Genomic DNA, 13226 nt, shown 5'->3' with positions numbered 1-13226 from the left:
AATGTTGACATGTGCTGGCACTATGTCCTTCCTTCCCCTCCTCAAGGTGTTCTCTTAATTATTTCCCATCTCACTCCCAGCCTGGGACTTCCCCTTGAAAGATAGCCCTGGAAGTTCCTTGGAGCCTGAGGGATTGTGTTGGAACTTTGCTTAGGCATCTTTGGCATGCAGTTAGCAGTTCATTACAATAATTCTCTGTGAACTGTTTTTGGTATTATTCTATATCTGTAAAGGTGATACATTTTTGTTTCCCAAATCCAGTGCTCCCCCCCCCCCCCCGGGGTACGCATACACCTAAACATTTTGTGACTCTTTGTACTTTGGTCCATTTACTGTACTGTATTTATTTTCCGCGATTTGAACTGTAAAATGGTGGAGTCAATATGAGAGTACCCCTAAACATTTTTTTTATAGAAAAAAACACATTGCCCAAATCACTGCAGAAAAATGATAATCAGCTTATAATTCCCCCGCCCCCAATCTCTCTAGGCGTGTTTTAAGCCAATAATAAATAATTTTGTGTATATGTGTGCGTGTGTTTAAAGCGGCAGTTCAGAATACTGCAGAATGCTTTGATATATTTTGCATCAGAGCATTGCATCCCCTTAAAAGCAGCTTCATGCGTCCTGTGCTCTGCTTTGCATGTGGTTACTGCCCCCCCCCCATGAGAGCTCCCCAACAGGACCACCTTGATCCAGTTTTGATAAAAAGAGTTTGTTCTTGGTGCCCAGTTGCTATGTATAGGAAGTAACCTCTTGTATATTCCACGTGCAGGAACTGGGTACATGTTTGCACACAGGGTTGGACAGCATAAAACAGTGACGTGTCTTGCACTCCCTTCCTTCCCCCCACAGTTAAATCGGCCTGCCCTTCCAAGAACGGATCATTTTAGACTGCTGTAATTGCTCATTGAAATCTGGTGTAGAGGGTTTATGTAAGAAAAGAGTCTTTCCAGAATTGGCACCCAACCAATCTAGATGAAACTTTGATTTGGTATCAGCTGAATCTCCAAAACTTTTTTTCATTCATTTTAAGATTTTATAAGACCCTCAGTTCCATGTGGAGTAGCAGGAGGGCCATTCAGGGGGCTCTGCAAACAACATTACAAATACAATGCCGCTTGCAACAGAAGAACGTATTACAGTGCAAGGAACCATTGTTCACAACTTCCTTTTGCACAAAATAATCTAAATGAGGCATAGGCAAACTCCGTCCCTCCAGATGTTTGGGACTACAATTCCCACCATCCCTGACCACTGGTCCTGTTAGCTAGGGATGATGGGAATTGTAGTCCCAAACATCTGGAGGGACGGAGTTTGCCTATGCCTGATCTAAATTAAAGTTCAGGTCCCAGAAGCAATGGAGAACCAGAACTCGATAGTCATTGTTGTGGCTCCAGATCTAACCATATTGTCTTCTGATAGGCTCTCTTGCTACCCAGCAAGAGATTTCATTTCTGTTGGAAAGAGAGAGCCTTGCCTCCTTATTTTCTAGCTAGCTTGTGTAACGTTTTCTTAGCACAGAGGCACTCTCCAGCAAACCTGTCTTTTCAGTCTTTGCTATCGTGGTAACATTTAGAATCTTTTGATAGCAGCACCATCTTCTCTTACCATTTTCACAAATTCCTTGTGGCTGTTTTCAACTCCAGTGCTGAAATGTCAAGTCACTGAAATGATCAGTCATGCTGACCAATCCATATTGGATTATCTGCAATTTTTAGGGGGCCGGGGTTGAGGAACATGTCTGCTAAATCATAGCTCAAAAGCTGAACCCTTTATGCCAGCGCAGCAATTTCTGCCTATAAATTAGCCCCTTTATTGCCTTGGAAGAAAAGAATTTTGCCTCAAGAGTATAGACCCCTTTTTTTAATGGGACGCGTGTGGCGCGTCGATCAGAGCCACTGAGCCTCTTGGGCTTGCCGATCAGAAGGTCGGCGGTTCGAATCCCCACGACGGGGTGAGTTCCCGTTGCTCGGTCCTTGCTCCTGCCAACCTAGCAGTTCAAAAGCACGTCAAAGTGCAAGTAGATAAATAGGTACCGCTCTGGCGGGAAGGTAAGCGGTGTTTCCGTGCGCTGCTCTGGTTCGCCAGAAGCGGCTTAGTCATGCTGGCCACATGACCCGGAAGCTGTACGCCGGCTCCCTCGGCCAATAAAGCGAGATGAGCGCTGCAACCCCAGAGTCGGCCACGACTGGACCTAATGGTCAGGGGTCCCTTTACCTTTATGTACTTTTATAGACCCTTTACCTGATAAGCTGAAAGAAGCTTTTGTAGCTTCTTTCTGTAGCTGCCAACACTCTTTCCCTGTGTTCCTCAGTGCCCTTGGAGTTTTGCTATTGCATGTATTAGAATAAAAAACTCATCTCATTTTAGTTGGTGGATGAAATGAAAGGTGACACAGGAAATGGCTTTTGGTCTGGAGAGGATATGCATGCCATTGGTGGGGTATGTAGGGTTTTAATTGGAGCAGGTATAAGAACCTGGGAGCCAGAGACATTGCTAATGTATTTATAACATTGGGGCTCTTAGATGCAACTTTGCATAAATGTTGCATAAGCTTATTTATATGCATCGATGCAAGTTTAGAATTTAAATGTCACACAGAATGCAACCCATCTAATTTCCCATCCAATGTGCGCCACATAAATTAATTTGCACCCTACTTCAGTTCCTCTTCAATACATTTAATCCCCAGTTAATTTTCCAACAGATCCTGCTTCAAATCAATTCATTCCTCCCTCAAATCCTTTCTAGACAGACATCCCAAATGAATCTTATTTCCTCCAGTTAGTATCTTACCATGCAGCCCAGATCATGAACCCGCTTTCAGTTTCTCCCCAGATTCATTACCATTCAGAAACGCTTGTGGCACTTAGAAAAAGAATTCATGCCAGTGCTTTGTGGGCCCATCGCTGGGAATGCCACTGCTGGGGCACTCTTAGATCTGCCCTAGTTTATGGAGAAGCAGCACGAGGCTATTGCTAGGTGCATTCCAGCCTCCAAGTTACTAAGCGGCAACAGTAGGAGGTTGTGGTGGCTTCCTATCCAGTTTATAGGCTTCCTGGAAGCATTTGTTTTGTGTGTGTATGTGTGTAATCACCATCTGGTTGGTCACTGTCAGAAGCAAGATGCAGGACTCCAGCCAATCCAAATTGAGATGGCAGGGGGTGTGGGGGTGTATCTCAAAAAATACCATATTTTCCCGTCTATAAGACGCCCCCATGTATAAGATGCCCCCTATTTTTGCGGCAACAACCAATCGCCAGTCCACCCTTGGCACTATCCGTGTATAAGACGCCCCCTAATTTTTGACATTATTTTTTAGGGGTAAAACCTAGTCTTATACACGGAAAAATACAGTACTTTCTAAACTTCAGAACCTTCTCCCAGAAGTGACTAAGAAAGCATCAGTGTCAATCTGAACAGGCTGTAAAAATGTCCTTGCTTTGCCAGAGCTTTAAGCGAGGATTTAAATTTTAAACGGCTGCTTCATCTTATATTTGATTTCATTTTGGTTTCGTAATTATTTTAGTGTGTGGGAGAGAGAGATAAAGAAGGAAGCGATTTGAGATTTTCTGGGGAAAGAAATGTTTTCATAAATGAGCCAGCAGAGAGAAGAGTACAGGAAGAAGCAATAGATCTGATGGAAATCGGCAGCGTCCAGGTTTTTTGTTTAGACAGCACAAGCCTAGCTGAAAGCATTTGGGTAGGATAGGCACAGACGACAGGGGGGCAAAGGCAGGAGACAATGGTTTGGATCCAGAAAATGATGGGGTTCCTTCAGCTCACACAACAGTTCTCCCTCCCCAGCTTCTGTCATTCATCAGTAGCCAACTGAACAGCCCACTAATAGTAAGGCAGCCCTCCAGAGCAGGACTCAGGTGGTACAAATGGCAGGCGCTGGAAGGCAAAACCAATCCCCCAACCAATGTACCGGTATATGGAAGCAATTTGTGTGTGTGCACAAGGACTTTTCTGGGTCCTTGCCACTGATTGCAATTTGGAGACCAAATCAGGCATGCCTAATTTTTGCTGAAATCAATGGCTCTTCTTGTTACTAATGGTAATGGAGGTTAGGCACCCTTGACTTCCACATCCTAGGTAACTTGGATCATTATTTTTTTTTTAATAGAAAAGGTAAAATAGATTGCAGCATTTTTCAGCACTACAGGATTCCCTTTCATGCAGAAGAAGTGAAATGCAGAATAAGAAGATGCAGTGAACTGAAGGAACTGAAATTAATTAAATTCACCCCACCTCCTCATTCTTTCTGGGAATCGAAAACTTTTTTCTTTAACCAGTTCATTTCACCAGCAGAGATTGCCTCCAGTGAACGGTGTTGCTTGCCTGCAATTTTGGGCTAGATGCAAATGACTTGTTTGGCATGTTCTTAAAAGCTCTGATGGAAGCTGATGCTGTGTGAATTCAGAAATATAGATATGAAATTGAAAGAGTGAAACCCTGTAGCTAACTCCTAAAATTTGAGAGGGTGGGCGGATGCACTCAGACTTTATTCAAGAGATTCATAAGGGTCTGAGTCTGTTTCAGTGCCGAGGTGTCACTCCCTTCTAATTATGATTACAATCCACTTATGATGGCTGTTTTGAAGACGCCATTTCCTTGCACTCCTGTGGGAAAGACAATTGTAATTAAACCAAGAACGTTGTCCTCAGTTTCTTTCCATCAGGGCTGACTGACTGGCTCAGAGACAAGGAATTTGAAGAATAATCTGGCATTGTTGCTTTTGGATGAGAGCACTACCAAATGTCATCCTTCCTAGCTCTAGTTAGAGAACTCTGTGTCCTAGAGAGAGAGAGGAGGGCGCTTTCTTGTGTATCAATATGCTGTTCAAAGGTTCCTTTTCTTTTTTATGAGAAATAATCAGATGAGAAAGATGAGTCGCTACACCTCTGCCAAAAAGAGAGAGGAAAAAAGTTCCTTCTGAACAAACAGCAGCACCGTAAATAAATGGTGGGTTTTGTGGGGTCGGGGGCCTAGGTGCCAGTGTGGTGTAGTGGTTAAGAGCAGTGGACTTGTAATCTGGTGAACCGGGTTTGCATCTCCGCTCCTCCACATGCAGCTGCTGGGTGACCTTGGGCTAGTCACACTTCTCTGAAGTCTCTCAGCCTCATTCACCTCACAGAGTGTTTGTTGTGAGGGAGGAAGGGAAAAGGAGATTGTTAGCCGCTTTGAGACTCCTCAGGGTAGTGACAAAGCGGGATATCAAATCCAAACTACTACTATCAGTCCAGTTCCTAAGCAGTAGCGAAACAGAGCTGAATCAGAGCTGTGTGCCATTCATTTGGGCAGCTGGTACTTGGACTGCATTGTTGTCAAAGCAGAACAGGACTCTCTGTTCAGAATACTGAAGGTTTTCTCCTAAGGTCAGCCACTGTGTTTGCTGGTTCCAGCAGTCCTGCATGGAACTGGAAACCTGCAGAGCCGGGAGTAGGGAACCTTTTCGCAGCCTGAGGGCTGCATTCATCAAGGGGGGCATTCTGGAGGCTGCGTACCAATGATCTAAAAGTGGGAGGAGCAATGGATGGGGCTCTTTACCTTAGAATCATAGAATTGCAGGATTGGAAGGGACCACCATGGTCAAGTAGTCCAGCCCCCTGCAATGCAGGACTATTTTGCCCAACGTGGGGCTTGAACCCACAACCTTGAGATTAAAGAGTCCCATGCTCTACAGACTGAGGTATCCCTTGGTATAGTAGGCTGCATTCCATCCACACAAAACAACTGGTTTTGCTAGCTAGGGATGATGGGAGTTGTAGTCCCAAAAAACAGCTGGAGAACCAAGTTTGGGAAACACTGGTACAGAGAAATAGGACTGCGATGAGACCTTACTGAATTTCAGAAACCACTGTTTACTGCATTTATCTATCACCTATCTGCTTGTATTTGTCGGATGTTGTAAGAAAAAACTTCTTCTTTTCCCTTATGGGGTACTCAAGAGCCTATTAAGATTCCTGCTCCGTGATTGCAGTCATGGGATTGTTGTCTATCACATGATGGTGTATGTTTTCATTCCACAGAGTGGGAAGTGACAGAGACAGGATGTTTGTGTTACTGTGTTCCGTGACGTGGGACTATTGTCCTTTGTTTTTTCTCTTTGCTGTCTGATGAGAAAGAGGAAGGAGCTAAGTCAGAATGCTCCATGTGTGTTTATATGTAAATAAAGTAGATTAGCCAAAATGCTGAACTACTGAGTTCTGTCACGCAAACTGTGAAGGCTCTGCGGATCCCTAAGTGTGCCGATGTCTGTTTGCATTGGTCACTGTGATGTTTGGGTAGAAGAAAGCTTTTGAAGGTCCCAAAAGATCGACCAGGAGGGAGAGAACATGCCAGTTGGGCATGTGTCTCTACCAGGGTCCTACTCGAGAGTAGGACAGGCTCCTGACAGAGCCCATATAGAGTCCTTTTGTAGGTTCTCTACCGGAAGGAGAAAATAACAGAGGCCAACCAGAGAATATTGAGAAGCAAAGCAGCTAGTAAGCCTGATCTTTATTAACTGTTGTAACAGGGTGCCCCAAACAATGGTGCACAAGCCCTTATATAGACATTTGAAATTGCCTGGAGCACAAGATCCCCCCCCCCCCCATACATCACACATACATCACAGAAGGGGTGGTCTACAACAGAATCCTGGCCGGCAGGAAACCAGTTGATGGGTTTACCTGGCTGTTAATGGGTTTACCTGGACAGCCTGGCTTTTCTTTTGTGATGATAAATACTTAATTCTTGAGTCCTGAGTCCAGGTCACAGGCTCGACCTATTCATATCTTAAATGTGCCCTTAAGGCAGGATTCGTGAGCAAAGAGACAATGGGGAGGTTTTCCCCATTTCCTCCCTCCTTGCAGAGAAACATTTTTGGTCAATTTGGGAGAGACAAAATGGTTTCAGGACTTTTCCCTCTACTGTTTCAGACATGTGGTTTATATATTTATGTATATGTTTGCTTGGTACATTTATTTTATATCTTAGACCTTATAATTCTCATGACAGGCACTTCGTAAAGGCACTGTACAAAATCACTTAAAAACCAAGGGCTGTATACAGTGCCCTTGTTCCATTTGCACAAGGATTTACACTTGCACAATGAAACTCCTCTCCCCGCCCTTTCCAGATCTATTTCATAGGGTTGGGAAACCCCTGAGCAGACTGAGTAGATGGAGAAGAGAGGGGGGGGGGGAGTTCAATTGCACCAGGGTATATATCCTTGCACAAGTGGAATTGAGAGACTTGGCATAACTTTCGACGCAAGCCATAGTAATAATGAAATCCTCAAATGCGTGACACAGGAGTGTCACCAAACGTAATTGTTATATAATGAAGACAAAAGAAGGTTCACCTGTGATTAATTACAGTTGCGTAGCCTTCCTGGGGAGCGGGGTACGTACTTCTGCATTGTGAGCGAGCAAACGATAAAATCGTTACAGTTGTTCTAATTTGTGGAAGGCAGTCTGTGACAGTGTACTAGTCGATCTTTCTCCTGCAGCTGTGTTGCTCCTTGGCAGTTGCGTAATTGCTTTCGCTGATGAGGAAAAGGAAAGGATGTGTGTGTAGACTTCAAAATGCTGAAATCTGAGAAAATGCTGAGGAAAGCTCAGCATTTATTATTGGGCTGTGTCTTAGGGGGCCTTATTTGATGAGGTCCCTCCCCATCCCGCACCAAATACAGTGGTACCTTGGGTTAAGAACTTAATTCGTTCTGGAGGTCCATTCTTAACCTGAAACTTAACCTGAGGTACCACTTTAGCTAATGGGGCCTCCCGCTACCGCTGCGCCGCTGTCGTGCAATTTCTGTTCTCATCCTGAGGTAAAGTTCTTAACCTGAGGTACTATTTCTGGGTTAGCGGAGTCTGTAACCTGAAGCGTCTGTAACCAGAGGTACCACTGTATTGTAGTAATCCAGTGGTTTTACAGGGCGTGAACTATAAGTCTCTAAATTTCCAAGTGGAAGGATAACTAGACTTCTGTGTGGGAGGATCTGAAAATCTTTCCCTCAGGTAGCAATTCGGGCCTGCAGCACCCCTTCCCATTATCCCTACTTGCATTGTACAGTGGTACCTCGGGTTACATACACTTCAGGTTACATACGCTTCAGGTTACAGACTCCGCTAACCCAGAAATAGTACCTCGGGTTAAGAACTTTGCTTCGGGATGAGAACAGGAATTGTACTCCAGCAGCGGGAGGCCCCATTAGCTAAAGTGGTGCTTCAGGTTAAGAACAGTTTCAGGTTAAGAACGGGCCTCCGGAACAAATTAAGTACTTAACCCGAGGTACCACTGTAGAGTTGAAAGGTACCACTAGGGTCTTGTAGTCCAACCCCTTGCAATGCGGGTGCTTCTGGTGCTGTCGAAGCCACATTGATGAACAGAAACAAAAATGAAGAAGAAGAAGAAAAACCCACTCAGATTCTGGAGCAGCTTTTCGTTCCTCTCCTTCTTGCATGGTGGAAAAAGTCCACTGAACTATTGTCCTTCGCCGTGTTCAGTCCTTTAGCCTCAACCTCCAACATGGGACTTAAATTTACTTAAGTTTTTCTTTCCGTGTTTTGGGCCCCCCCCCATTCTCTCTCCCCCCCCTTTCATATTCCATCTTCTTCACTAGCAGACTTAAAAAATACCTCAGAGAAAGAGTTGCTGGGTGCTGCTGGTGCAGCCCTGTTGTGCACCAAAGCTCCCTAGTTCCAAGACCAGTCGGCTGGACAAAGGGCCAAGTAAAGAACATATATCAGTATGGCGATAACGTGCTGTTCATGTTTTGCTGCTGGCTTCACAGTGTGGGAGTTTAAGTGGGGAAGGTGCTTTGCAGCTGTTTAAGGAGAAATTGGAGCACTTTGAAACTAGCATATGTGGGGAGGAAAGGCCATAAACAAGTGATTATTTACTCTTTTAAAAAATAAATAAAAACAAAACAGTCTTTAAGAGAGCACAGTGGCTACTTCCCTTTGACAGCACAGTCCATTTTTAAGAAGCAGCGGTCTTAAAATTGCCTATTTGCTTAGTCTCTAGCCACCCGTTTGGAAGGGTTATTTTGACATCATTACTTCTCAATGGAATAAGCACACTGTATTTTGTATGTGCTTATTGCTGCTTTGACTATGCTCTGGCGGAGTCAAGATTTGTCCTTTCGTTGTTCTTAAATTGCTCTTGACAGAAACATGTAAAGGATGAAATATGTAAAGGATGAAAAATGTTATTCAGCATCATATTTCAAATTCATGTTCAAATTCTTTGAGAAAAAAGTTTGTACGCTTAGACCTTAGACTTGATGGACTCAAGGGCATCCTGATCAAATTTGCAGATGACACCAAACTGGGGTGTGTGTGTGTGTGTGTGTGGCTAACACCCCAGAGGACAGGATCACACTTCAAAACGACCTTGACAGATTAGAGAACTGGGCCAAAACAAACAAGATGAACTTTAACAGGGAGAAATGTAAAATATTGCACTTGGGCAAAAAAAATGAGAGGCACAAATACAAGATGGGGGACACCTGGCTTGAGAGCAGTACATGTGAAAAGGATCTAGGAGTCTTGGTTGACCACAAACTTGACATGAGCCAACAGTGTGACGCGGCAGCTGAAAAAGCCAATGCAATTCTGGGCTGCATCAATAGGAGTATAGCATCTAGATCAAGGGAAGTAATAGTGCCACTGTATTCTGCTTTGGTCAGACCTCACCTGGAGTACTGTGTCCAGTTCTGGGCACCACAGTTCAAGAGGGACACTGACAAACTGGAACGTGTCCAGAGGAGGGCAACCAAAATGGTCAAAGGCCTGGAAACGATGCCTTATGAGGAACGGCTAAGGGAGCTGGGCATGTTTAGCCTGGAGAAGAGGAGGTTAAGGGGTGATATGATAGCCATGTTCAGATATATAAAAGGATGTCATATAGAGGAGGGAGAAAGGTTGTTTTCTGCTGCTCCAGAGAAGCGGACACGGAGCAATGGATCCAAACTACAAGAAAGAAGATTCCACCTAAACATTAGGAAGAACTTCCTTTTGTGGCAGTGGCCCAAAGGGCCACAATAAATGTGATAATGTGTACCCGTGTAAATCCTTGGGTGTGCTTCTAATAGAGAAGTGATGGTAGCCTGTTACTTTATGAAACTGATGATTTTGCAAGTTGCCGTCTGCATTGGGGCAGAAATACAGCTAATAAGTGAATCTCAAAGCTAGAACATAAGTTGCTACATGGTGCAAATGGCTACACGTAACACACGTTCCCAACATGCACACTAACACAGTGTAACAGAACATAGTGGGAATCAGAACTTAATCAGCAGAAATTGCCAGTGTTTATTGCACATGTGTATTAAACATGAAGTGAGGTGATGATGCATATGATTGCTGAAAACTGAAATGCTTTGTTTGAAATTTTATAAATACAACTGGCTGGACCACCGGGTGGGGTTGCGGTTTCGCGGAACAATCCGACTGTACCCTATTGCTTTGCAATAAACAACTCTGGACTCCTAACTCCTCACGTTTCTGAGTTTTATTGGCGTAAACTCAGGAGATAAGCTATTTTCTGGCTTACAACACTTTGAAGGGTGGACAGAAATGTATCATCTTCAGCTTCTTCCCACCTACATCTCCCACCAAATTTCAGCATATGGAGCTGGTTCATGCATAACACTAAGTGCAAACACAGAAGCCTAAGTGTTCCCAGAGAGATTATCGCAGCTGCTACACTCCTCTCTCAGTCCTCTGGCTGCTGTAAGCTAAGTCATGGTTTGACTTAATGTGTTGTCTGATCCTAATCTTGTGGTTTGTCTCCCCCAGACAAACCATGAGCTGTAAACTAGGAAAGGAACGTGGTTGCAGCTCATGGTTTGTCTGTAGTGAAACATTTCACAACCTCTTATGAAGCTCCCCAAATCTCCTGGATAGTTCTGTTGTTCCAAGGCATGTTAGCCACATAATAGGACAGGAATTGCTTCTCAATATCGTTGGACGTTTTACCTTGGTTTTTTGTGTGTTTTTTTAAAGTGGGAGTTATATTAAAAAGAAAAAAATCAATTCAGCTCCTAAATTCATGGTTTACAGTCCAGGCACCTGGATTTGGAAGAAAATAAAATACATATAAGGGAGATTTTACCCTGTGGAGTTACTGGATTCGGGTGTCTCAAATTATTGAACAAAGGACAGGTAGAAATTTGATTATCTTGGTTCATTGCTATAGAAATGCAACATACTACCCGTGAATCTTATTGTAGCAGTGAAATAAGTATTGATTGGAGGCCTTAAATCTGCATCTCCACTTGTGGTGCTTTATTGAAAATGCCATGTTGTATCCAACACTGCCATAATTCTCGCACACCAGAATGACCGAAGAGGGCTACGTTATTGCATCCTTAATTTGCATTAACTCTTCTGTCGTTTTAGGTTATGCTGGCTGCTTCTTACTGGTCTCTCCTTGCACCTGCCATTGAACTGGCGGAGGACTCTGGAAAGTTTGGGGCCTTTGCCTTCTTCCCCGTAGCTGTTGGTTTCACTCTGGGCGCTGCGTTTGTGTACTTTGCTGACCTCATTCTCCCTTGGCTGGTGAGTAGCCCTTCCAACGGTCTCTATAATTTGGTGGCAGCCAGGAAAGTCAATCTTAGGTTCATCTTACATGTGCTGGAAACTGGTCTTGTTTTATTATATTATTGGGTTTATTAAGTAAGGATCCATAGACTATTTGCATCTTTGCAAGTGTGGCCGTGCCCCAGTCCTCATAAATTTAAGATAAATGGGGCACCGTGGCAGGACTTTGCTGCTGCTGCTACTGTTAGTCTAGTTAGTATATGTGTTGCTAGTAACATACTGGTTTAAAACACAGATTGGGGCGGGGGGGGGGGGATGTGGTCTTCCAGATGTTGTCTGTCTCCAGCCCCCATCAGTTCCAGGCCAGCATGTTCAGTGGCCAGAAATGTTGTATTGCAGCCACATCTGGAAGGACACTGATTCCCCATCCCTTGTTTAAAAGTTTCCGAGCTCTGTGGGATATAGACGGAAACAAATACCTTTGTAACCTGGGACTGATGGAGATTTGGGGAATTGCTGCTATAGCAAATCCCTGCACCAAATCCTAATATTCTGTGTGCTTTGGTGGGTGAAATGAAGCTGCCGGAGAAGCTGTTTCTTCCACCGGGTTCTGCTTGAGCAGAAGCAAGATGCCTTATCACTTTCTACTGGTGATCTGGTGAAGATATATATATTTCTGAGGATATATTTCACAGGGCAGCCTGCATATTTGCATTGCTCTTTCTCTTGGGGTTATGTGAATGAGAAATTATGACCTGCTTTTTCATTTCTTGTTTGGTAGGGCTTGTTCTCTCTTCCCTCCCTCAACCCCTTTTTGTTTTTGTTTTTTTGTTTAAATCCAAGAGGAGATTTTAGTTGGCTCAGGTAGCATTCTTCCCCTCCTTCAATTTGAAGATCCTGAATTGCTTTTTTGAACAACGTGTCTTGCTTCAGTCTCTTCTTAAGAGCCTAGACACAGTAATAGCCTCTGCTACTTGTAGGAGGAAAATACCATTGGATCTCTCCCTGAAGGGACTGCCTCATGAGGCAGCTGTGCTTGGGGGCAATTATTTCTGATGGAGGTGGTTTAGTATTTTAGCAACTACTCATTTAAAGCAGTGCTATAAAAGGGGGTTGTTGTTTCTTTGCAGCAAACAAACAAAAACCAATAAATTTCCTTAGGGTTTTTTGGCCAAGCGTCTGGGCCAAAATAGCTGTACTCTAAAGATATTAATGCATAGCTGCCAACTGTCCCTTATTTGGTGGGAAACTCCCTTATCCCAGCGCCGTGTCCTGCTGCTGTCCCTTATTGATGATGTCCCTTAAATTTCCCGGGTTTCAAAGGAAGCAGCTCCTCTCCCTCCCTCCCTGCCGGCCAGGGAGGAGGGACGCTCCAGCTGTGTTGATTGGTTGCGTTGCTCACCCAATAAGTAGTCTAAGAATGACTGGGGGATGGAGCTTGCATGCCTTGTGCCGATCAAATCGGCAGCGTTGCCTGGGGACTTGCCTTTGCTCAGCGCTTCCCAGCAGAGAAGTGACGGTGGTTTTTCTTGCTGCATCCCCTTTGCCGGGTTGCTGTGCTGTGCGAACCACCGCTTGAGGCTTCATTTGGCTGCTGGCTGGGCTTTCTGCCTTTGACTCGGAGGGACTCAGAAGTTGAACATACCTGTGCTCTGAAAATCCCTTATTTTGGCTGCTGATCCCTTAT

At 44.3% G+C, this 13226-nt stretch overlaps 1 protein-coding gene across 5 annotated transcripts in view; it reads left to right on the top strand.

The window, feature by feature from the left end:
• Window positions 1–13226, top strand: part of SLC39A11 (solute carrier family 39 member 11) — a 266295-nt gene that overhangs the window by 9976 nt on the left and 243093 nt on the right. For 3 of the 5 annotated variants that reach the window (XM_028713848.2, XM_028713839.2, XM_077924055.1), the window contains one exon: window positions 11399–11557. The exons of the other annotated variants lie outside the window; for them this stretch is intronic. In XM_028713848.2, coding sequence (XP_028569681.2) covers window positions 11399–11557 — 159 coding nt within the window. The remainder of the gene's footprint in view (window positions 1–11398; window positions 11558–13226) is intronic. 5 annotated transcript variants of the gene reach the window in all.

Source organism: Podarcis muralis, chromosome 2, assembly GCF_964188315.1.
Source record: "Podarcis muralis chromosome 2, rPodMur119.hap1.1, whole genome shotgun sequence".
Classification (NCBI taxonomy): Eukaryota; Metazoa; Chordata; class Lepidosauria; order Squamata; family Lacertidae; genus Podarcis; species Podarcis muralis.
The sequence above is the reverse complement of the archived record's forward strand: the minus strand, read 5'-3'. Positions and strand labels throughout refer to the sequence as shown.